This window comes from Musa acuminata, chromosome BXJ3-10 (assembly GCF_036884655.1).
Source record: "Musa acuminata AAA Group cultivar baxijiao chromosome BXJ3-10, Cavendish_Baxijiao_AAA, whole genome shotgun sequence".
Lineage (NCBI taxonomy): Eukaryota > Viridiplantae > Streptophyta > Magnoliopsida > Zingiberales > Musaceae > Musa > Musa acuminata.
The window spans coordinates 18,924,296-18,948,457 of NC_088358.1; the positions used below are offsets into that span (position 1 = coordinate 18,924,296).

Here is a 24,162-nt window from a genome sequence, read left to right on the forward strand (position 1 = left end):
ACTCGCTAAGAAAATCATCGTGAAGTCCAGGAGCTTATCGGGAGTCCGCCGAAACATTGCCGAGAGATCGTCGGAAGTTCGCCGAAAGATTGCTGGAAGAAACCAAACTTATCTTGCTTAGATAATGTCTTAAGAATCATAGTTAGCACATAATTAGAGTTAAGATTGGATGGTAATCCCATTAACTCTGTTAGGGGCTAACTGGGCCCGAAGTTGCACTGGTTTGGGCCGGATTCAAAGCCCAACTAAGGTGCTGAAACCCTGGCCGACAGTGGCACCGCTTGGGGAACAGCACCCCAAGAATTCTGGGCGGTGGTACTGCCAGCAGCAATGTTGCCAGCGGTGGTACCGCCCCTGTTCGATGATGGTGCTGCCCAGTAGCAGATCCTACGACGGTAGTACCGCCCAGGAACGACAGTGGTATTGTCAATACCTAGGAAACCTAGGATGAGACCTTTTTAGGCTCTAAGTTTGAATCAACTTGAAGCCTATAAATATCTCTCTCATCCCTATAGAAATCTATAGAAATCTATAGAAATCTCTTGAGAAATCTCCTCCTCTAGCTTAAACTTAAAATTCTATTTAGAGAAGAGTGTGTGCTTGTAAAAGTTGTCTCCTAAACCTGTGAAAAGGAGAAGAGGGGTGTAAGAAGGAGGTTGATCTTCGCCTATTAAAGAAAGATTGATAGTGGATGCCGGTGGCCTCGACGAAAGAGGAATTAGCAGAGTGGATGTAGTCACGACGACCGAACCACTATAAAAATCCTATCTACCTTTTTCTTCTGTGCAATTTATCTTACTGCAAAACTCCTTACTTGCTTACTGCTTTCAACATGTTTACAAATACGCTTTCAAGTTGAGCAAGTTTTCAAAATCGATTTTATCATACAAAACGAAAGAAATTTTCAGAACTGTGATTTTTACCGCTGCACTAATTCACCCCCTCTCTTAGTGCCGACTCATTCCTAACATTAACTTGCCTCCTCAAAGGTTGTACTTCATATATTGAGCTGGTTACTGACCTTCACCTGCTCTTTACTCACACTTCTGAAATACTTGAAGTGTTTGCAGTCCTTACATTAAGTTAGTTACTGTGATTCACCTTTTCATTGTCATCGAACTTCTAGAATGTAGGAAGTTTTCACCCCAACTTAGAGCAAGTCTCTTGTAGTTTTGGTTGCCTTTAGGATGGTACCGTCTTCTCCATCAACCTTACTGCCTACTCCACTGAGTAGCAAAGGTACAACATTGCATACTGCCTGCTTCGTTCCTTAGTCGTGTACTCTTGCACGACCTGAAGTCCTTCACTTTCAGTTATCTTGATGAGAAGCTCGTTGATACCGGTCTTATGAAGTTCCTTGGTCTTTGCCCTTCAGCCTTATCTCGATACTTAGAGTTTGCCTCTACATGCTCCACCTCCTCGGCCCCTTTCATGACCAAGTGCTCACCCTCCATGAGAGAAAGGAATCGATGACTTCATAGAAGTCCCACCTCTACGGTACCATAGCGCTGCCATGCCCATGACCCTACTATCCATCACCTCACATATGCATCCCTTTTCTTCACGGTCAGTAGATCTGCCTCTATGGCACTCCTTTGAGTTCACCTCTATTCTAACCGATGCTTGGTTTTATGTAGCTAAGTCTCTTTGGACTCGTCATCGCTTCCTCGTCCCTTTTGACCCCTTGTTTTAACACATTTGTGTTCTCTAAGCAGTTCCCCTTAGTCAATAGAAAGACAGACTATAACTCTCATGCATGGCCTTAGTCATCATGTTATAGGGTTTACACCGACTATGTTCTCCTTAGCTTCCTTGGTAGCAACGTTCGCTTACTCGGCCTTGTCCTTTGGCTTCCCAAGCTCCCTTAAGCAAATATGGGTTTTGGAGTAGTCCAACTCTTCAGTTGCTTCGATCATACCTCTACATGATCAAGTCCCTCCCATGGGACTCATTGCTACTTGTATTTGAACTTTTCCCTCGGTGGTATATATCCCTCATATGCTGCTGACCAAGGCTTTCATCCGATGCAAAATTCGATACACGAACGGAAGACTCGCCTCTATGGTACCATGACTTTCACTCCTTGAATTTATAGCCCTTCTTATCATCGTATTGATCACCGAAGTAGAGCTCCTAGTAGCTCCCGACCATACCTCTATATGATATAGTCTATCACAAGACTAGATTCGTGTGTATCGCATTACCACGAACTATTCCACCATGATCCGCTGCATCATGATGCCTTCTGGTAACATCTCCATTGCATTCTGATCCTTGTGGGATGAACTTTGATTGTGATCCCTCTATGTGTGACCTCTGCCAACACATCGCAAGGCTCTTTCACCTTTGATTTTATTCGCTCTTTTGGCAATCGACCTTCATCCACCCACTCTCAGGTCATACTCAAATGAAACACAGCCCTAGGATAGTCCGTCGCCTAGTAGCTCCTGAATTACACCAACTTCGTTGAAATTGGTGTATCATTGTCTGGATCCTAGGCCTATGCCCCTACCAGCACAATCTCTGCTGCGCATCGCTTCCTTCATTGCAACTTGAATGGCAACACTGTGGCATATTCTTCAAGAGTACCCGCCTCCGTATCCTCTTACCTTGTATCAAGGCCTTTTGAACCTAACTTTGCCTCCGCAAGTTGAGTCTCCTTAGTTCCTCTATCAAATGCTTCTCCGAGATTATGTGCACATGCTCAGAAGCTCCCTTTGTCTTTGGCACCATGCAAAATGAGTCTGCTCCATCATAATGAAGGACCCATGGAATGACATGATCTAGCTCTTGCCTCTACAAGAATTCATGTCCTTGATCTTTGTCCAATGAAAGCTCTGAGCCTCTGCTCTATGTTACATCTTATATACTGGCAACCTTCTTGTAGCTTGGGTACTTCGCCAAGTTACACCCAAGTTGCTCTGTTCCTTATTTTGCATTGAGTTGATGGTGGCCCTCACTCCCACCATTCCATGGGTCAGCCCTCAATTGAGTCTGATCTCCATATTGACTCCAAATGTGTCTTCATTTGTGTTGCTTTGGGTCGCTCCCCACTTGATCTCACAATGCATCCACCAATGCATTCTCTTAAGCAAGATCATATGATGACTCCTCGCTGCTTGCTCGGTTCATTGAGCTTCATGAAGTTATTATTTTTAAGGTACTCCTCTTCAATATGTGTAGTCCATTGCATATGATTCTCCCTCTAGAGAGCCGAGACTTATCCCTCCTGGATATATATCCCGTTAGAGCAACATCTCTCTTCGTTTCCTTTCCTCTGAAAGTTTCAAAGACCACCATCCCCTTGGACTACTCTGACTTGCTGAACAAACTGTGCATTGTTCTGCCTCCTGCAAACGCACTTGCTAGATTGCGACTCCACATCAATACAGCCCCCGCTGCACCACTTAAGGCCTAGCAACATGCTGAACTCGCTGCATACTTCAGCCTCCTATAGATGCATCCTTCTCACGCCGAAGAGAATGTTTTAATGTTCTATGGCACCGAGTTTCGGTCGCCTTGGGATAGCCACAAACATTTCATCGTCCACATACAAGCCCTTGCATGATTACCGAATTCTTTGAGTTAGCAATTCCCCTCACCTCTATGAGCTTTGCATAACTCTTTCGATCGCTAAGCAACCCATTTCACCTTGCATGGTCTCATCCTTTACCAAGCGTCTCGCTTGCCTTGAGCATCATCAAGTATGGTTGTCAATGTCGAGTCGTAGCTCAAACTCAGCCATCCCAACCTTTGTGCACTACGCATTCTTCCAAGCTTGCTCTCGTGGTGCCTCTTGTGTGAAGGGTTGGTCATTTCTCTGAATACCAATCTTAGATGTTCGCTCCTCCAAGCGACTCCTTTTCCCTACATCTCCATGCTCATTTTCTCCCAAATGATTATACGTGCTGGCTACCCTCAACGTAGCCCCGCTAAGTCCCCCACATTTGTATGCCAAGTATTTCTATAAGTGCTTGTCTCACTCTGATACCATCTATCACAAACTTAGCTGGTTTCGCCTAAGTTGTGTGACACCCTTACGTGTCCGTCCGCAAATGTCAGCCTCCCCGAAACTTCTCATGGTCCCTTAGGACCTACAAAAAAAAAAAGAGTTAAAGAAAGTGCCTCACTCGGGATCCACAAGCAAACATTTCAGAAAATATTTTATAGCCAATGCAAATTATAAACAGACTTTACAAGCTCTGAACGGTTGCACAACAAAGGGTCAAAATGGTCCACTATGTACCGAATATCTCTCACAAGTGTCCACATGACATAACATTTACTTACAAGCCTAAAAAGAACACCAAACCCAACTAAAATGAGGTTATTTAGCGTTCGACCGTCCCTCTACATCTTGTGTAAAGTATGAACATACCAAAAGACACGGACATATATAAACATTACATAAAACATCCTGTTTAGAATTTTGTTTGTGACAAAACGTCCAATCTCCTAACATATTCAACTCCGACCCAACATCTGATTCCTCCTATTTCAATCAATTTGCCTCTCCATGATCGAAGCTAGTCCTACATCACTCAAAACGCAGATTAGATCATAACATTATCAATTGGTTTCATTAACAAAATTCGAGATTTAACAATCTCCCCCTTTTTAATAATGATAACCAATTGATGACGGAGTTAACCTTAGCTCCCCCTATCAATATGCTATATTGATAGAAGCTTTTTAAATTCAGAAAGTCATGTAATATTTTAAAATATAAAAATACATTATACCATATATGATTCAAATCATCATCATTACTTCTCCCCCTTTGTTATCAGCAAAAAGGAGAAGTGCAAGTTATTGAGATATACAAGTTTTACAACAAATAAGCTAGCAACAATTTTAAGTCGTGCAAATTTGCAAATTTAACTTCTTTTTTGAGATATGCAAGTATGAAAGTTTTAGTTTCTTCTTGAATTGTGCAAGCTAGCAAATTTTTCTCCCCCTTTGTCATTGTTAAAAAAAAGGAAAGAATATATTTTGTAATTTTTCCCCTTTATATTAATTTTTACATCATGACAAAGATAAATAACAAGGATGAATTTACATCAATATTTTAATCATAAAAAATGAAAGATCAAGTCATGATTACCAAAAGACCATGTATAATTTTTGATAAATTTATTCTTTTGTAAATAGAAGGAATGATAGGAAACGATCTTGATTTAAAAAGAAAACTCATGTCATAAAAATCAAGAAATCAAGATCATGATCCGAAAAATGTATAAGAAAAGTTTATGCATTTGGAAGATTTACATTCAAGCTAGTACTTTTGTTTGCCTAAATTTAACATTCAAGCTAGTAATTTTCTTACTCCCCTTGGTCATTGTAAGAAAGAAGAAAAGGAGAATAATACAATGGTGTAATTCATTTCCTTCTAACATTGATGCTCTAAGCATCACATAAGGTATATAATTATAAATATAAAAAAATATACATAACAAAACTTAAGTCACAAATTATCAAGATGTTCAAGTGGCATATTATGATTTATTAGGATAAGCCTCCTCTTTAGTGAATAGCAAAAAGAATGATAGGAGAATAAAATATAAAAAATCTTGATTTATAATAAATCTCAATTTATAAATATCAAGTGGATGAATCAAGATTTGTTTGGAAGAATCACTTCTTTAGTGAAAAGGAACATAGGAGAATAAAAGATCTAATTTATGTATAAAAAAATCTCAAGTTGTCAAGATCATGATTCATAAAAAAAAATATATCACAAGTTATAATTCCTAGAATTCATAAGAAAAATCATGATTCATAAAAAAAATCCTTTTAAATAATACAAGAACACATAATAGAAGATCTTGATTCATAAAATATTTCAAATTATAATTCTGAGGAATCAAAATCACGATATAGGAGAAAACTCATTCAAATTCAAATAATCAAAATCATCAAAATCACTTTGAAGAAATTCAAAATGACATAAATAGATTTATCAATTTTTTATTAAAAAATGATAAGATAGAGATGAGAAATTTTCAAAATGCATTCTTTTTTTAATTGTTTCAATTTATGTGATTTATTTCATACAAACATGTCTTTGTCTTTTATGTCAAATCAAAATATTTAAAATCAAAAGATAAGATTTATTAAAAAAAATCAAGATAAAAAATATAACACATAATTCCAAAACATAAGATTTCAAATCATTATTATTTCAAATTCTCATGCATAGTATAAAATCATCAAGTATCAAAACTTTTAACATTTTCATTACATCATTACATCACTATGTATCATTAAATCATCAAACATGATTTATAAAGCATTTTCAATCAAAATTATTTTGTTTATTGTAGTAATGTAATTTTCTTTTTAAGTGAATCTAACTCTTCATGGCTACGAGTTAACATGCAATTGTCATGCTTAAATTTTTAATGTTTTTTTCAAAATCATTAGAAAGAAAAGCATGATATTTTTTGTATTTTTTTATTTTTTTACTAACTAATTTAAAAACAACTCATGAAAAACATCAAGTAATTTTATAGTAAAATAAAGAAGTTTCGGGTGAGTCATTTACCTCATCGTCGAGAGCCACCAAGGTATAGTTCACCACTTTGTCTTTATTAGTTTGCTCTGGATGCACTCAATTCATCCTTAAGTGCTTCCTTCTTCTTTGGCAACTTCTTCAGTTTTATATACTCATGTTTGGAGTGCCCTAGCTTATTGTGTTCATAGCAAGTAGTTGTATTCTTTTTAAATTTATTTTTATTATTTAATTCTTGTTTCATGAACTTTTTAATTTTTATAGTAAGGATTTCTATGTCATCATCATTATCACTTTAGTTATCACTCAAGTGGTCTTCTATTGTTCGAAGTGTCAAATCCTTCATGTTCTTTGGAATGTTATTCTTAAGTACATCATGTTCAATACAAGTCATTTGATAAGTCATTAAAGACCCGATAAGTTCATTAAGTAGAAAATTGTTTAAGTCTTTTGCCTTTTGTATTGCAGTTATTTTCGAATCCTAATTTTTAGAAAGAGATCGTAAAACTTTATTAATAAGTTCAAGATTCAAAAAACTTTTACTAAATACATTTAAACCATTGACAATATCCATAAAACGGGTGTACATATCTCTAATGGTTTCATTTGGTTTCATATGAAATAACTCAAAATCATGCATTAAAAGATTTATCTTAGAATCTTTAACTCTACTAGTGCCTTCGTGTGTGATTTCAAAAGTGTGTCAAATATCATGCATAGTTTCATAAATAAAAACTCGATTAAATTTTTTTTTATCTAAGATGTAAAATAAAACATTCATAGCTTTTGCATTTAAAGAAAAAGTTTTCTTATCCAAATCATTCAATTTGTTCATTAGATTAGAAGACTTTTGAAAAATACATCGAGATTCAATGAAAGCAAGAAAACTCTTATTCGAGTTTTTCAATAAATATAGTTTATCCTATTAAACATGGGAGGACGAATGATAGAGTGACCCACTTGAAAGCCGAAAAGAGCAATTTCTCTTAGGTGTTAAACTAAATGAGAAAAAAATATGACTTTGATACCAATTATTAAGATCGAGTCAACACTAAGAGGGGGAGTGAATTAGTGCTTACGAAAAAATTACGTCGAGTAATAATGATAAAATTATGCATGACGATTTGAAGTAATAATGATTTTTGTGATTTATGGTTTATTGAACTTGATGATTTTTGTGATGAAACTTATTTTTAAATAATGTATGGTTTTGATATAAAAAAACTCAAGAATGCTTGTATGAAATCAATTATATAAATTAAAACCAAAAGAGGAAATATATTTTACTTAAAAATTTCTCAAACTCTATCTTATCGAGTTTTCGAAAAGAGATTGATGAATCCATTCGTATCAATTTTTTTATGAATCTCTTGAACTGAGAAAATAATTTTGATGATTTTATTATTTGAATTTGAATGAGTTTTATCCTAATCATAATCTTGATAATTGAAGATTTCTAATGCATGAATCAAGATATTTTACCATTTGATCTTGTATGTTTTATTTTGCTATTTACTAAAGAGAAGTTTTATCTAAATCGTGATATTGAATTCCTTGGAATTATGATTTGAGATTTTCTTTATATGAATTAAGTTTCCTCACTCTTTATTCTAATTTTTTTATTTTTATTAAAAAAAATATTTATCCAAATGAATTATGATTTTTCTCTTGACTTTTCAGAATTCATGAGTTAAAATTTTACTATTTGATCTTCTAAGATTTTTTTTTTTAAGAGGAGATTTGTCATGAATCATGTCTTTTGGTATTCACATAATCTTTAATATTATATCTTTTATTATATGATTTTTATTATGTACAATTCCTTTATATTTATGGTTGTATACCTTATATGATGCTTAGAGCATTGATGTAAAAGAAAAAATTTGTACCATTGTATTCTTTCTTTCATTCTTTTTAACAATAATAAAGGGGGAGAAAGATTCAGGTGGCACCCTCAATACCCTGAAATCGGGGATATGATACTTTTTGACTCTATTTTTTAAACCATTTTGGTTCTGTAAATACCCCACTCTTTCCTACTTGAGGTAATAAGAAATTATATATATATATATATATATATATATATATATATATATATATATATATATATATATATATATATACTTGAGAAAAAAGATGTAAATTCTCTGAAAGTATAAAGTTTCTTCCTCATAGGTTTAAAAAGTCTTCTAAAGGGGGAGTAGGGTCTAGTATAAAAGAGAGTTATAAAAGTTCTCTCCTGAGTCTATTAAAAGGAGAAAAAGTTGTAAGAAGATAGTTGATATAGGTAGTGAACGTCGGTGACCTCGACGGAGAGGAATCGAGAGCGAATGCAGGTAGCGACAACTGAACCATTATAAACTCGAATTGCACTTACTTTTTACTTTGCATTCATATTGTAAACTGATTTACTTGCTCACTACTTTTACGAACGTTTCGAGTTAAATTCATCTTTCCAATACGGGCTTTATCGAACGAGATTTTTGAATTGACGTAATTTTATAAAAGTACTAATTCACCTCGTGTTAATTTTGATCCTAACAAATCCGACTTATTCGATGAGCTTTATCAGGAATGTCTCTGATGTAATTTTACATATTATAGATAGTCAATCCAAAGAGTTCCCGATATACCGATAATGTTCAAAGAAAAATCAAGCTAGATTGGAATCAATTTGGGCTCGAAAAACTTGAAATTCAGTAAAAACTTATTCATCATGATTGACTATATAATTCATGCACCATATGCTTTACATCTTGCTTATACTACTAATATTTTATATTTAATTTAGAAAACCTCATTCATAATACCTAAAAGATGAAGGTAAACGGGAAGGAGAAGATTAATTTGAAGAGAGAATAACTAAATGGGTGAATTACATGCATATACATATAGGGGTGATTAAATAATTGGTGAAATATTAAAGCAAAAAAAAGGACGAAGAATGAGAATTCCTATTAATAGCCAATCAAATGTTGTCATAACAAAATCAAAAGTTTTAGTAGCATCATATGAACAAGGTTCATTTCTGAACATATCTTCATGTTCATTCATTCCAGAGAGCTTTCTAATTCCCCGTAGTAAAGTGTCTTTGGCCATCCGTGTCTCATTATTTTTACATAAAATCAAGTCTCATATCTAAATTAGTTTATATTATTATACAAGTGATATTTCTCCACATGTGAGCATGTATGTCATTTGATATAATAATATTTTATTTTTATTTTTAAAAAATATAAAGTTAATAAATAAATAATTAAAAATAATTTATTTTTATTATCACTTTTGGCCTTGAGGTTGCTTGGTAAGGCCCAAGTTTATATTGGATCCATATTTGGGTGGATTTAGACTTAAGCATCGATAAGATGAGACAAACTCGGTGTGAATTTTCATAGAATTATACTCATTTGAAACATCAGAAGCCGAACTCAATCCTCACATGTCAACCATTTGAATGTTATCACAAATTTAAAATTCGCTTCATCATTTAGTCAAACGTGAATAAGTAATTTCCAATATGGTTTTTAATGTGTTTTTTTTATTTTAAAGATGATTTCCCTAAAAAAAAATTCACTAAGATGCTCTTTTATTTGTTTTTCTCTCAAATGGTGTTCCAATTTTGAATAATATCCTAAATATCAATCACCAATTAAGATCTTAATGATACTTTTTTCACCAGTTAATGTTTTGATTTGTTATAGTATTTTAGTTATCACAACAAAGACACTATAAACTTTACTTGAAAATGTTATAAATGATACAAATTGATTCATAATCTCAATCAAATCAATTCAAACATAAAATTTTAATATTATAATGATTTATAAAAAATAAAAATAAAAATATAACATGACATTAGTTATAATTTTTTAATATTTTTATACCTCAACAAAAGTATTATTATTTTATTGGAACACTATAAGTGAGCCAAATACAATCAAAACACACTAGAAATAATTTAATATATCATATCAGGATTAAATAAATATTTATAATAGTTTATGAGAAATATTACCCGAATAAAAATAAAAAAGTTAGCTTGTTATAATTACCACAATAAAAACACTTAAACCTATTTAAAAATACTATAAATAACCTAAATAAATTTTTAACCTCAATCAAACCAATTACAAGACTAAAAATATAATATTATAACAAAAAAATTATTTATATTTTTTAGTAGTTATATATTTTTTTTAATACCTTAATAAAAATTTATATAAATATTATAAATGTGTTAAATGAAAACACTATAATGATTCAAAACGGGTAAAAGAATTGATAAAAAAACTAGCCAAAAAATACGAAAGAAAATTTGATATTATTCGAATTAAGGGTATTATTTGAAAAAAAACTAAGATAGAACGTTTTTTGAGGAAAAAAAAGAGATTATTTGAGGGAAATCGTCTTTATTTTAATTACAGAATAGAATAGATTGAATACTGAGGTGGGGTCCGTTACTCTGAGTTTGAGAACGGTCCAAATCGCGAATTGGACATCATTCGAGTGGTTATAGACGTTCGCGTAAGCCGTACGCGTAAGAGTTGTCCGTGGGTTTCTGTATCATTTCACCTCCCCATAAATACCGTCCCCGGGCGAGAAAAAAGCAAAAAAACAAAAAAGGAGGAAAAGGGTTTCGTAGTGCCGTCACAGCCGGAAAAGGGGGATGGCGGATCAGACGGCGAAGGGCGAGGAGTTCGAGAAGAAGGCGGAAAAGAAGCTTGCCGGCTGGGGGATCTTCGGATCCAAGTACGATGATGCGGCTGAGTTGTTCGACAAGGCCGCCAATTGCTTCAAGCTTGCCAAGAACTGTATGCTTCTTCTTCCTTCTTCTCTTTTCCCGGTACTGATCGCGGTTCATTTAGGCTCCCGATCGGTGTTTCCATGATGGTCTTTGAGGATCTGTTGCTGAATCTCCCGATCGGTATCACCACTTTCATGAGTTAGTCATTGGATGCCATTTCATCGTCCTGTTTGATCCTGATATCTTAGCATCGGAAGATCCGAGTAGATTGGGGCTCGTAGGTGAGGACACGGCTGCTGCAAAGTAATTGTTCGATGATGTAGTTGCTGTATTGTTGATCCTTCTAGCTGTAGATATGAGGAAGATTGGCTGAAAGTTGCTGTAGTTGTGCAATTAATCAGATCCGATCTGTTTTCAGTATGGGGAAGTCCAAAATTGTCGTATAATGGACTTAAAAAGTCCGGGAATAGAAATATTTCGACTCTGTGTGATTGGTCGACTGCAGGGTTGTCCAGCAGATTAGAAAGAGATAAAAGGAAGATGTAGAGGAACAAGAAGGAAATGCAAAGAAGAAAGGAGAAAAGGACCGAGAGAGTGGGAATTAGAGAGATGAAGGGGGAGGAGAGAGCTGTCTGGCCAAAGAACAATTCAACAGTTTTTTTCCATTAAACAATTACTAGTCTAAAATTCGCATTTGCAAAATAGTTATTACGGTCTACCAAGCTAGGTTTTTTTTTTTGGTTTGAATTCAATAAAATACAAAAAATAAAAGTACTGATCAAACACTGACCTAATTAAGCAAACACCTAAACTTTTACAAGCTACAGTCTCACTTCAGATCATAACTTTTCACATATAAAGATTAATTCAATTAAATCGAACCAAGACTATCTGTATTAATTAAGTAATACAACTTTATGAAATCAAAAATAAAATCTAAATTGGTCAAACTTACATCAGGTTAGATGAGCCGGACCTCTTGGATCACATCATCTTGGTTAGGGATTATCCTCATCATTGGACTGTTCAAGTACTGGTCAAAATTAGTTAGAGTAAGCCTGAATCAATTAAATTTGATTATATTTAGTTGATTTTTCTGTTGTGGAACAATTTGGATCATGACTATAGATTTATTTAGATCATGACTATAGTAGATCAATCTGGATCCCTCTTCCGTTGATTTTTCTTTGTTATTCTTAATTTTCCCATTTTTTAAAAAGTCTTATCCCTTTATTCCGTCTGATCGATCAGATTTGTCTGACCTCACTCCCAGATACCATTGCTGGTCTTTGTCTTGCTAAACCTTTAATCACTTTTTTTGTCGTTTCAACTTAAGTTTAATTATTTAGCATAGCTGTTATGTGAGTTTATGAGCTATCATGTCAGAAATTCTGGGAACGTCACGCTTCTTAATTGACATGTCTTACACTGGTATTGCAGGGGATAGAGCTGGTTCAGTGTACATCAAACTTGCTAACTGTCATTTAAAGGTATCTATCTTGTTGGTTTTGGTTTTGAGTAGTTTGACTTTGACATATCATCACTTTACATGTTTATTATGTTGTTCATTCTGATTTCATAATGCAGTTAGATAGCAAGCATGAAGCTGCCTCAGCTTATGTAGATGCAGCAAATTGCTATAAGAAAATCTCCGTTCAAGGTATTTTCTCATGAGAGGAAAGCTTATCAAAAATCTTCTTCTGTAATTCCCTGACTGCTGTAATGGGTTTTTTGACACTCGCTTTCTATGGATGATTTTTTTTTTTTAGGGAGGAAAGGGAAAATGGTTCTCATCATTCTTCTCTCCCTCTTTCTCTGTCTCTCTCTTTCTTTCTCCCTGTGTCTTACAGGACAGGGTGCAGCTAGTGATAGGAGAGATGAGGTTGTGGGAGAGAGGAAAATTTGCAGGACCTTTTCCTTGATTCCTGTATAAAGCCTTCTTTTATTTATGTTTCTTTTAGACAATCACAATAGTGTCAATCTGATTCAATACTATGATTGTTGACCCTAGGCCAATTTTAATTTAGTCAGCAATCTTGCATGATTGACATGTGAAATGGATTCTAATGTGTACGTGTGTTTTTTCTACAAGGAGATAAGAAGTAAATACAGTGACACTAATAATGAAAGCTTATGACAGCCTTCAAAATCTTCAACCAAGAAAGTCTTAGAAAGTAGGAATTCAGATCATGTGCTTAAGTGTTTAGCCCACACATGGATGCATGAGTTCGTTTTGATGACTATGCATCTATTATAACACTGGGTACTGTCAATATGACAATCATCATCTTACCATGTTGCCTGAATAAATTACACGTATCATCTTCGTTATTTATTTTTTGTTTCGCAATGAATAGGTGTCAACTGTCAACTTGATTGCTTATGGAAGGCATGGACTAATTTCATGAGCTTAAATCTAAGTCCTTGTATTCCTTGGAATCACCCACCAAATCCATCTATAAGTAGGATGCTTGGTACAGCAGGTCTGATACTCATTGATGTGGGTATATGCAGTGATATGGGAACTTAGACCTGGATATGAGAGCGCAGGTGACACTGTTTATACTGAGGTCCATGTTTAAATCGAATCTAATCAATTTTAACTTGGTGTGTCTATTCAAATCCAATTGCCTAGGAACTAATATGTTTTGACCCTATTTAATTGGATTTGGCCTAGATGACATTCGAAATAGTCATCATGTAGTTAGATTGGATCTTGTCAACTTTCATATGGGCTTAACACAACATTATTCAGGTATGATTTGGTGTTAATGAGTTTGATCCTGTTTAAACCTCTCTGTGGCCATCCAAGTCACATGCTCCACCACTAATTCCACCCATGGTCAAATTCTACTGATGATCCTCTTTTAGCTAGTTAATGACCACCCTAGTATGGCCTAGCATATCACTTGGAAGTTGTTGATCAATCTTAGTTCTAAAGCTTAGCTGCGGTAGGTGGTTAGCTAGTGGTCAAGTTGCATTTGTTGGCTTATGAACAGACAGCTAGCTTTTAGCATTGTCCTTCTACGGTATAATAGGAGAGCTGGGTGATGGCAACCAAAATTTCCTATTGATTAAAAAAATGGATAAAATCTCTCATCTTTATTTGATGAATGACTGATTTAAGAATAAAGGGTGGTTTTAGGGTTAGAATACCCTTTATTTGGTGTATTCATTTCCAACCTTTTAAACAGAGATCTGGTGCTCTCTCAATGCTGTGTTCAAGACCTGGTGAAAAGAGGAGTGAGGATAACTAGTTGGGTGATAGGGCTGCATTATAAAGTGACTCTACCTTTTATCTGCCTCTATTTTCTTATAAGTTGTCCTCCTGCTCTCTCTTCCCTGGTCCCATCTGGTTCAGGACTAGTATGAGAATAACTTTTGGTTAGGATCAACCTAAACACAGTCAACCATGTCAGGTTAACACCTTAACTGTTTTTCATCTCTAAGGCTCTTAGTTTCTATTGACGCCTTTATCCTTGTCTAGACCTAACTAGTGCTTTATATTTGTAATGCAATGATTATAATATTGGTAATGGTTGATGCTATTTGATGTTTTACGTATGTAAGATTTAGATCCAAGAATTCAGGAACCATACATGAATGACCTTTTTCTGGGAACATCATGGGACTTCTTGTTCCACTAGTTTTACCGATCTATATTGAAATAGCATATATTAGGTAATCATTTTTGCACCATTCCTTTGCCCTTTTCTGACCTTGGGTACATGTTCCATTTCTTTTTTGCAGATGCTTCACAGTCATTAAGTCAGGCTGTGAAACTTTTCTTGGAGATTGGTAGATTAAATATGGCTGCAAGATACTGCAAGGTGATGAACTGCCTTTTTTAAAAAACTTTATGGTAGTAAATTATAATTATTCAATTTGGTGAAACATGTGTATATCAGTAGATATGCTAACCAAGGGTTTAAATTTTGTGATTTGGGTTTTGCTGCTAACATGCTGGCATGATACATCCTGGCTAGCATAGGCTCTATGCCAAGCCAACAGCTTACCCTCTGTACAGCATGAAACCCATTTCTAATGTGTGCTTGGAAGGGAGTAGCACCATAAAGAAGGGTTTAGCACTTGAGGTCCATGATGGTGACTGTACGTTCATGATTTAAGTCAATGATAACATGCATATATAAAAAGATTCACCTTGCTGACCTCAAATAATTGAGACATTACAGCTTCTTGTTGTTATTGTTGATAACATGCACATATAAAAAGATATGTTTTATATATTTGATTTTTCTTGCTGGGGAATCCATGTCATTCAGGAACTTGGTGAATTAAATGAGCAAGAACAGAATTTAGAGAAGGCCATGGACTACTTTGAGCAGGCTGCTGACCTTTTTCAAAGTGAGGAAGTGACTACTTCTGCAAACCAATGCAAGCAAAAAGTTGCACAATTTGCGGCTCAGTTGGAACAGTAAGATAGCAAGTTGTCTGTGTTTAAATTTTTCTTTACTCTTTCTGATTAACATAAAGAGCAAGTCAAACGACTATCCATAAATATCATTTTTTTGACTTTCTTTTGTGAACTATGACGTTTGCTAATGTATCTTATCAGCATTTAAGTAGAAGATTCTAGTTTTGAGTCGACCACCTAGACATAAAAGAGATTTGCTTTCAAGCTTTTTTTGCATTCAGTACATGGTAGGAGCATGGCTGCAATGTCAAAGTATATGTTCATATTCATCTTGCTTCTAAATTAACAAGGCTTAGTTATACTTCTTGATTTGATGTAATTGTTCTATTGATATAACCAATGCCCCTATCCCATCAATTTGTCATACATGTGACATGGGTTGTCTCATTATATCTTTTTTCTTATTATTTGTCATGTTCATTTGTCAATGAATTTGAGTTTGCTGTGTAGACAATTCTGCAGCACTCAAAATGTTACTGATGGTCTTGGAATCTTGACCAATTCAAATTTTAGTTACCTACACTGTTTAGTTAGACTCACCTGAACTAGTTTATTCTATATGTCCAGGGTAATTATATGCCTTTATTTGCTACTTCTTCCTAGTGCTACGACACCTTGATATATGGCACTTTGCACTATATATCAGTTTTGAGGACCCTTTTGTGCCAGTAACAAGGAATTTGGATTCAGTGAAAAATTACACCTTGTTGTGATTTTGATACTCTCATCATATGAAATTAACTTTTATTTAGGAAATTTGATTTCTTAAAGATGCTGATCTTTAAGATTTATTTTCCTTTAAGAGGACATTTGTGGTTCATATAATCTATATTATTGCAAACTATCAACATATCCAACAACTAGCTTCAAGTAATTATATACTTCTGATTTAAGCATCCCAATGTCCAATTAGATTTAAGGATTTATGCATCCAGTTTTCAAGATCTTTTAACTATATTACAGTTGTGTGCATTGAAATTTTGACACAGTAACTTTTTTGCAGATACCCAAAAGCCATTGAAATATATGAAGCAATAGCACGCCATTCAATAAATAACACTCTTCTTAAGTATGGTGTTAAGGGGTTACTCCTTAATGCTGGCATATGTCAGTTATGCAAAAATGACGTTGTTGCGGTGACAAATGCATTAGAGCGATATCAGGTTTGTCCGTCTCTTGGTTGGTGGTTGAATTTTTTTTCCTGAAACTTATATAACAAAATTAACTGGATTTTACTTGCTTGTCCAGGAACTCGATCCTACTTTTTCAGGCACACGTGAATACAAGCTTTTAGCTGTAAGACACTTTATCTTGTCTTTCTGGTGGTATTTGGGTTGAATTCTCATTTACTGATTACCTCACTATGCTGCATCGATCAGCTTTCTCTGAATCTTGTTTGCAAGATGACTTGCTCTGATTCAACTTGGAATTTGTTGTGACTTTCTGAAAGCTCAAGTTTCAAATTCAACAAATTTGGACTTTAAAATGAAAAGTGAAATATAGGAAGTTTAAGTAGTCAAGGATGTTGAAGCATATGGTTTTTGCGTTTCTAGGCATAAAGATACTATAGAAGACTAATGAAGATTTAAAGAAATAATATAGTATACTATTAGCTTTTGTTTTCTTGATTAAACTTTTCAATCTATTCTTTAACAACTTAAGTGTCTATGGACCAATAATTTTTGAACTTGACAAATTGATTGGTAGTAGATATGCATTCGAATTGCATGCATATGTAATAGGTCCTTGAAGTTGAAATCAAGAATTAAGTTCATCATTTTCTGTAATGTAGTTTTGATATCTCAGCTAAATTCTTATTAACTATTTAATTTCTTCCTCTTTCTCTTTCTTTGCGCAACATGTCTTTCATGATTTGACTATATATATGCATGCTTTCGTGTATTTTTGAATGCAGAAAGGTTACTTTACTTTCTTCTTCTTGAAATGTATGAACTGTGAACTGGATCATCTAACATGTTTCATTAAGAACATGTCTCATAAGATTAGTACTCTGATGGCAGGATTTAGCTGATTCAATGGATGAGGGAGATGTTGTGAAATTTACTAATGCCCTCCAAGAATATGATAGCATGACTCGGCTGGTAAGTCTATTATCTAATATTAATCATTTGTGGTGCACTTATGCATGCATGCATGAAAGTTTATTCACAATATCTGATCAATCTAAGTTTTTTCTTTTAATAAAATTTAATTCAGACCAAAATTGATGAGATACAATGTGATCGGATTATAATATAAAATCTTCCCAATTACATGCCCAAACAACATGCATGTCAAGTTAGTAATTATGACACTGTTTAGATTTGTCTTGCATTGGTTTCCTATTTTTAGAATGGAATCAGTTCTTATAACTCTCGCCAGTTGGTCTATATTCAACCATAATGAATTGCTCATAATTGAATCACCGAACAGTCCTGACATTTGAACATAATTGTCATTTGATTCTCCATCTTATCAGAACTCTTAATTTGAACCAAAGAAAAAAGAAAACACTTTTCTCACCACATATCCTGCAGTTTAGGCTGTTTAAAAAAAAATCAAAAACTAGTGCTGATATCAAAATTAATTTCTTCCTCTTTGTAGACTACTTTGTATGTCAAGATCTCAAACATCTTTTGTTATGCAAGTTGAGGCACGGATTAGCCCATGTATGTCAAAACTGGATTTTAATCGGTCACTGGAACGCAGGTTCCTCTACCAATTATAGAATCATTATATAAGGCTATGATAAGTTTTGCCTTCTTATACGAGGCTAAAATAAGTGGCGCATAATTTCACCATGACTTCATTTACCTGACTCAGTATGAAGGCAGCATAACGCACAAAATAGTCTTGTATTTGGTCTAATATTTTGTGTTGATTCCATCTCCATTGGCTATAGGATCCATGGAAAACCACACTTCTGCTGAGAGTGAAGAATGCAATTAAAGCAAAGGAGGAGGAAGACGATGATCTCACCTAAGGCCCACTTGTAATCACTGTTCATGTTTTCGTCTGTATTTGGTGATTTCTTGGTGGCCATGGTTTGTGTGTGAAGATTGGATGCAAGGATCTGAGGACTTGTGATGCTTTTGGGTTCGCTATGTTGTACTTGGAAATACTATGGTTTTCTCCATCGTATCCACGGGAGGTGGCTACACATCACAACAGTTCACTAAGAGCGAGCATCTGATTTCAGTTTGAACTGTGTTATTCTCATTCCAGTTGCGGAAATTATGATTTCTTTCTGGCAAAGGTGCCTCGTTGTCACAGGTAGAAGATGATCTGGGCGTGTTGAGGTTAACATGAGAAACTCCATGATAGCAGAATAAATCCCACCGAACTCTCGGAGGTACAACCTTATCCTACATGCCTCATTGGGTTGAGGTTTTCAGGTGATAAAGGTGCATTTGTTATGCAGGCATTAACAGGTGATAAAGGAGATGAAGTTGTTAATGATTATGGGGTCGAAGCAATAGACGTCAGAGGGAGGGGATTCATTTGGTGTCCCCATCCTAAATGTTCTTTGTGGTTGTCATCAACATAGTTGGAACGATAAACGATGACATAAGGTCATAAATGATGATGGAGTCAAAACGATAGACGATATCAAAAGTGACATGATAATGAGATACATTTAGGGTATTAAAAAAATTTAATGATACACAGATGATTAAGTCAAAATAATAGATAATAAAAAACAATGAAAAACATTTAGGATATTTATAGAAAACAAAAAATGAGGGACATCATCCAAAAATCATCCATCTCAGCGCAAATCGTGAAATTGAGGAGACTCGATAATTTTTCGTCGATTCAGTGGTGTCCTATCCTCAGAAAAAACTGCAGAATCCTCCAATAAGCACTTTAAAAAAATGGTAACTGATTACACCACACACACAAAATAACGTAACTGCAAACTTGGAAACTGTAAGCTATTAACCCAACATTCATAGTGACATCCGAGAAGCCCCACCACTTCTACAAAACTCGTAACACCCCGAGTGGGTTCATCACTTCCAATGGTCCATCCGAGAAGCCCCACCACTTTCCTAAATATTGGTGTCTCATTTGCCAGCACTGTGCTTTGCTTTTGTATGAGATTGAAGAGCATTGTCAGAGTTGAAGTTCCTACAAAAATTGTTTGTTTGGTTCATGAACTGATTCATATATGAGTATGGAAATGGTGGGGGAACTGCATACATACTTGCCACATGACTTGCAATTGACTGAGCCTGCAGATTTTGGGGTTTGCTGTTTAGACTTGTCATTCTTAGCAGGAGTTTTTCCACTCTGTTTTGCCGGAATAGGGGTAGCAGAATGGCCATCTTTCTTAGCAGCACCACCTGTGAGTTTATTGTTGGTCTCATATGCATCATAGTTTAAACCAACATAAAACAATGTATATTTATTTAATAATGAATCAAGTTTACATGCAAGTCATTACCCTTTTTCTGACTCTCTCCTTTCCTTGGGGATATTAACTTTGCTTTCTTCTCCGAAACAGGAGTTTTTAAAGCAGAACCAGCTGGCCTTTTATTAGGAGGTTCAGCCTGCAGAGATGGCAATGGCAATGGCAATTATCTTATAATATGAGTTTATCAAAACAACTGATGACTGAATATTACAAAACAGAATAGTTCCACCCAAACAACTGGTGTCTGAATAAATATGTAAACAATCTGTTTACCATTTTTACAGGAGCTTCATCTTCATCAGAGCTTTCAACTTCATCCTCGTCCTCATCTTCGCTATCATCTTCCGGTTCAACCATATCCTGAAAGAAGTATTTAGCAAAGAAAACAAAATAAAACAGATGTATCAATAACAGCTACCACATTGTCAAAACATGCTCATTAAGTGACCTAACATAAAACTTGATGAAAACCTTTCATCGCTTGACAATTGCTAGAAAGATGCTAAGCACATAAATTAGTATGAGACCAAACAAACAGAACAGACAACAAAAGGGGCACTGAAATACTGAGGATGTAAACAACTTATCAAACAAGAAAATAACATATTTGACAGACATTGCACAGACCTCATCATCATCAGATTCATCTTCGTCAGACTCTTCACCATCAACATCTTCATCATCATCCTTATTCGGCTTTTGCTTATCTGCCTTCTTCAGTTCCTCTATTTTAGGTTTTGCCTTGGAAGCAGGGGCATTTGCTTGAGGAACTTTTGGCTTTCCCTCTGTAGATTTGGTCTGTTCAACCTTCACAATAGACTTGCCTGAAAAATATGGAAAACAGTATCACATAAGAAAACCACCTAAAGTCCACTATAACATAGTAAATTCTCCAAAATTACAAGTTAAACTGATTTAACTTTATGAACAAATACAAAATTTAGTTATAAATTGAAGTAACACACATCATTTGTTAATTGCAATAATAACCCAGACAATTGACAGGGTAAACCATCAAGAACACAAGGAACATAAATTGACTTGGTATCGAGAAACCAACAAGTGTACTCAGAATCACACCATTAGTCTTCTGGTCAAGTTGAATATCTTCATCAGCATCCGAGTCACTCTCTGGAATTCAAACAGTAGCAAACATTTTTGTTAGGAGAGAAACAGAATGAGAACAAAATATTTAATAAGAGACAACAACAAGATGTACCATCAAAATCAGGAAATGTAGACCCCCAAAAAGAAAAACTTAGTCAAGGAAATCAAAAGTAGCAAATATCTGTTATGTAGTGCAAGACATGAATATTAAACTGAATTAGTACGTAAATTAGCTTCCTACGGGAAGATCAAAAGGATATTCGTCTGCCTCAAGTGCAGCAGTTTTATAGCCACATAAGTAGACACTTGCATTGTTTGAGCTGTGAGATAGCTCAAATTCTTTCTCAAATACTAAATCATATTGAATTTGAGCACATTTCTCTGCAGAGAGTGTTCCAAGTACAAGCTTTTGGTTGTTAAATTTCACATAGACCAGTATGTTCTCATTTCCCTTCTTAGTCTCCCCTAAAGAAGCCTGCATGGTAATAGATGGACATTAATATAATCATTTTTCAATATGAAGAAACACTTTGAGCAGTACGCGGCGAAGTAAAACCTGAGAAAGATGCAAATATTTGTCCTCTCCAGGATCAACCTTGACAGTCTCTTCAGGCTTAATTTCCAGACCTGAAAATTTGCAGCAAAATTGATTGATGAAAACACTACTATGGGTGACAAACAAAACAAATAAGGTAAGGAATTTTGAGGGAAGAGGAACTTAATGTAACTTAGCCAAGATAGAATCTTGGCTGGATAAAAAGCAAGCTATGACTTGCACAAATACTTGGAAAAACTAAAAATAACTCAAAGAACATAAAACCTTAAAAATGTCAACAAGCACTTTTCATTAACCTTCTTCTTTTTAGGATTTTACTGATACCGCAGGTAGCAATTACCTCAATTTATGTGCGATATATCACCCAGAATACTTATTTTGATATCTAGTAAATTCAGGAAATATGAGTTCACTATAGATTATCATTATTGTAACACCAGACTCATAGCATACTTATTCTAAATATAATTTTTCTCAGACACGTTCCGTTTGCCCAAAACACCATGTTCCATTTTAAATTATTTTATAACTCATCAAAGTCTACCGCCAAAATTTACATGCATAAAGCACACGAGAAGCCTCTGTTTCAAGTACACTTGAAGAAGAAAACAGAAAAGAAACTGTAAGAATGTAAAAGAAAGATTTTTGACACCGTACTGCCGCATAATGGGTGTGATAAAGTGGAACAGTGATATAGTACGTTCCAGAACAGCTTATGAAACCACCAGTGATACACAAGCGCATGATTTGAGACACAACAATATGAGCTAAACTAAGAAGAAAAAGAACGCTAAATCACAATCTCCATAATAGCAGCTGCAACATTTACGGTGTTGCATTCAACCTATTGGCGAAAAACCAAGACACTCACAGACATTATAATTAACTGTAGGGTCATCAAGAGCCAAAAGGACAGAATGATCGGAGGGCAGATGTCCAACCTCCTACCCAGAGTCAAATAGAAAGAAGAGGAGAGGGATGGTAAACAAGCAAAGGGACAGAAGAACATTACCCCAGAACTCCATAGCGGAGGGAATGGAATGCCGGGAGGGAAGGGGTCGGAAAGGAGCGCGAGGAGAAAATGGCGAGCTTAGTGGGGGATTAGGGTTTTGTGCTCAGAGAGGCAATTTAAAGCCACCAGGGATCCCTTGGAGACTTCGGATCGCCGATCTCCACCGTTGCTTGCTCCATCGCTGAGGGGCGTATACAAAATTTCACTCAAATAACAACGGCTATATATATATATATATATATATATATATATATATATATATATATATATATATATATATATATATATATATATATATATATATATATATATATATATATATATATATATATATATATATATATATATATATATATATACATATACATATACATATATATATAAATATATATATATATATATATACATATACATATACATATATATATATATATATACATATACATATACATATATGTATATATACATATACATATATATATATGTATATATATATATACATATATATACATATACATATATATATACATATATATATATACATATATACATATATATGTATATATATATATATATACATATATATACATAAATGTATATATATATACATATATATATATAATTATATAAAATTATCATAAATTCATAAAAAAATCAAGGTATCTTAAAAATATATTATTATTTATATGATTTTATCCTAAATTATCTAAAAAAATTACATTAGAAATATATTCAAGTTACACTCATTCGTCAAATATATTAAAATTGTCATAAATTAATCATAAAACTAATAACAAAATCCTATATTTTCTATTTTCAATATTCACTTAGTTACACTCAGAAAATGAAATAAGTTAAACTCGATTTTCTAACTTATTTTAAAATTATTTTTTAGGTGTTTTTAGATTAATTAATTATCGAAACTTTGAGATTTCTACTAAACTATGATTTAAACAAAAAAATTATACTATCTTTTTATTTTACGATGAATTTAGAATAAATTTATATAAAAATTAATATATATTTTAATAAGTATATGAATGAGTATAATTCGATTATAACTTGAGTATAAGTTGAATGTAAGAGTCTTAACCAACTTGAATTTATCTGAATGAATCCGATACGAATAAGCTTGACTCAAATCGAATTGACTTACGAATCTTGCTAGCTTAGAACTTGATTTAAGGATATTATTGAGATTTTTGAAAAAGAAGATGCCCCTTGATAAAAATAAAATATTAGACGTACTCATTACTAGAGTTTCTTTTTATAAACTAATATATATATATATATATATATATATATATATATATATATATATATATATATATATATATATATATATATATATATATCGAACATCAAACTGCAATATTTCCG

At 34.0% G+C, this 24,162-nt stretch overlaps 2 protein-coding genes across 2 annotated transcripts; one reads left to right on the top strand and one right to left on the bottom strand.

Moving 5' to 3' along the window:
• The first annotated feature begins 11,118 nt into the window (after positions 1-11,118).
• LOC135651647 (alpha-soluble NSF attachment protein-like) lies at positions 11,119-18,895 on the top strand. The gene is made up of 9 exons (XM_065171904.1): positions 11,119-11,322; positions 12,696-12,745; positions 12,843-12,915; positions 15,006-15,085; positions 15,539-15,690; positions 16,694-16,853; positions 16,939-16,986; positions 17,712-17,792; positions 18,593-18,895. The coding sequence occupies exons 1-9, from the start codon at positions 11,178-11,180 to the stop codon at positions 18,671-18,673; spliced, it is 870 nt and encodes a 289-aa protein (XP_065027976.1). The 5' UTR covers positions 11,119-11,177; the 3' UTR covers positions 18,674-18,895.
• A 628-nt stretch (positions 18,896-19,523) lies between these two features.
• On the bottom strand, positions 19,524-22,911 carry LOC135651646 (histone deacetylase HDT2-like). The gene is made up of 10 exons (XM_065171903.1): positions 22,783-22,911; positions 21,771-21,841; positions 21,473-21,689; positions 21,327-21,341; positions 21,188-21,238; positions 20,735-20,931; positions 20,381-20,467; positions 20,138-20,243; positions 19,898-20,036; positions 19,524-19,821 (listed from the first exon to the last, which is right to left on the bottom strand). Exons 1-10 carry the CDS (start codon positions 22,793-22,795, stop codon positions 19,758-19,760), a joined length of 960 nt encoding a protein of 319 aa, XP_065027975.1. The 5' UTR covers positions 22,796-22,911; the 3' UTR covers positions 19,524-19,757.
• Positions 22,912-24,162: the final 1,251 nt, after the last annotated feature.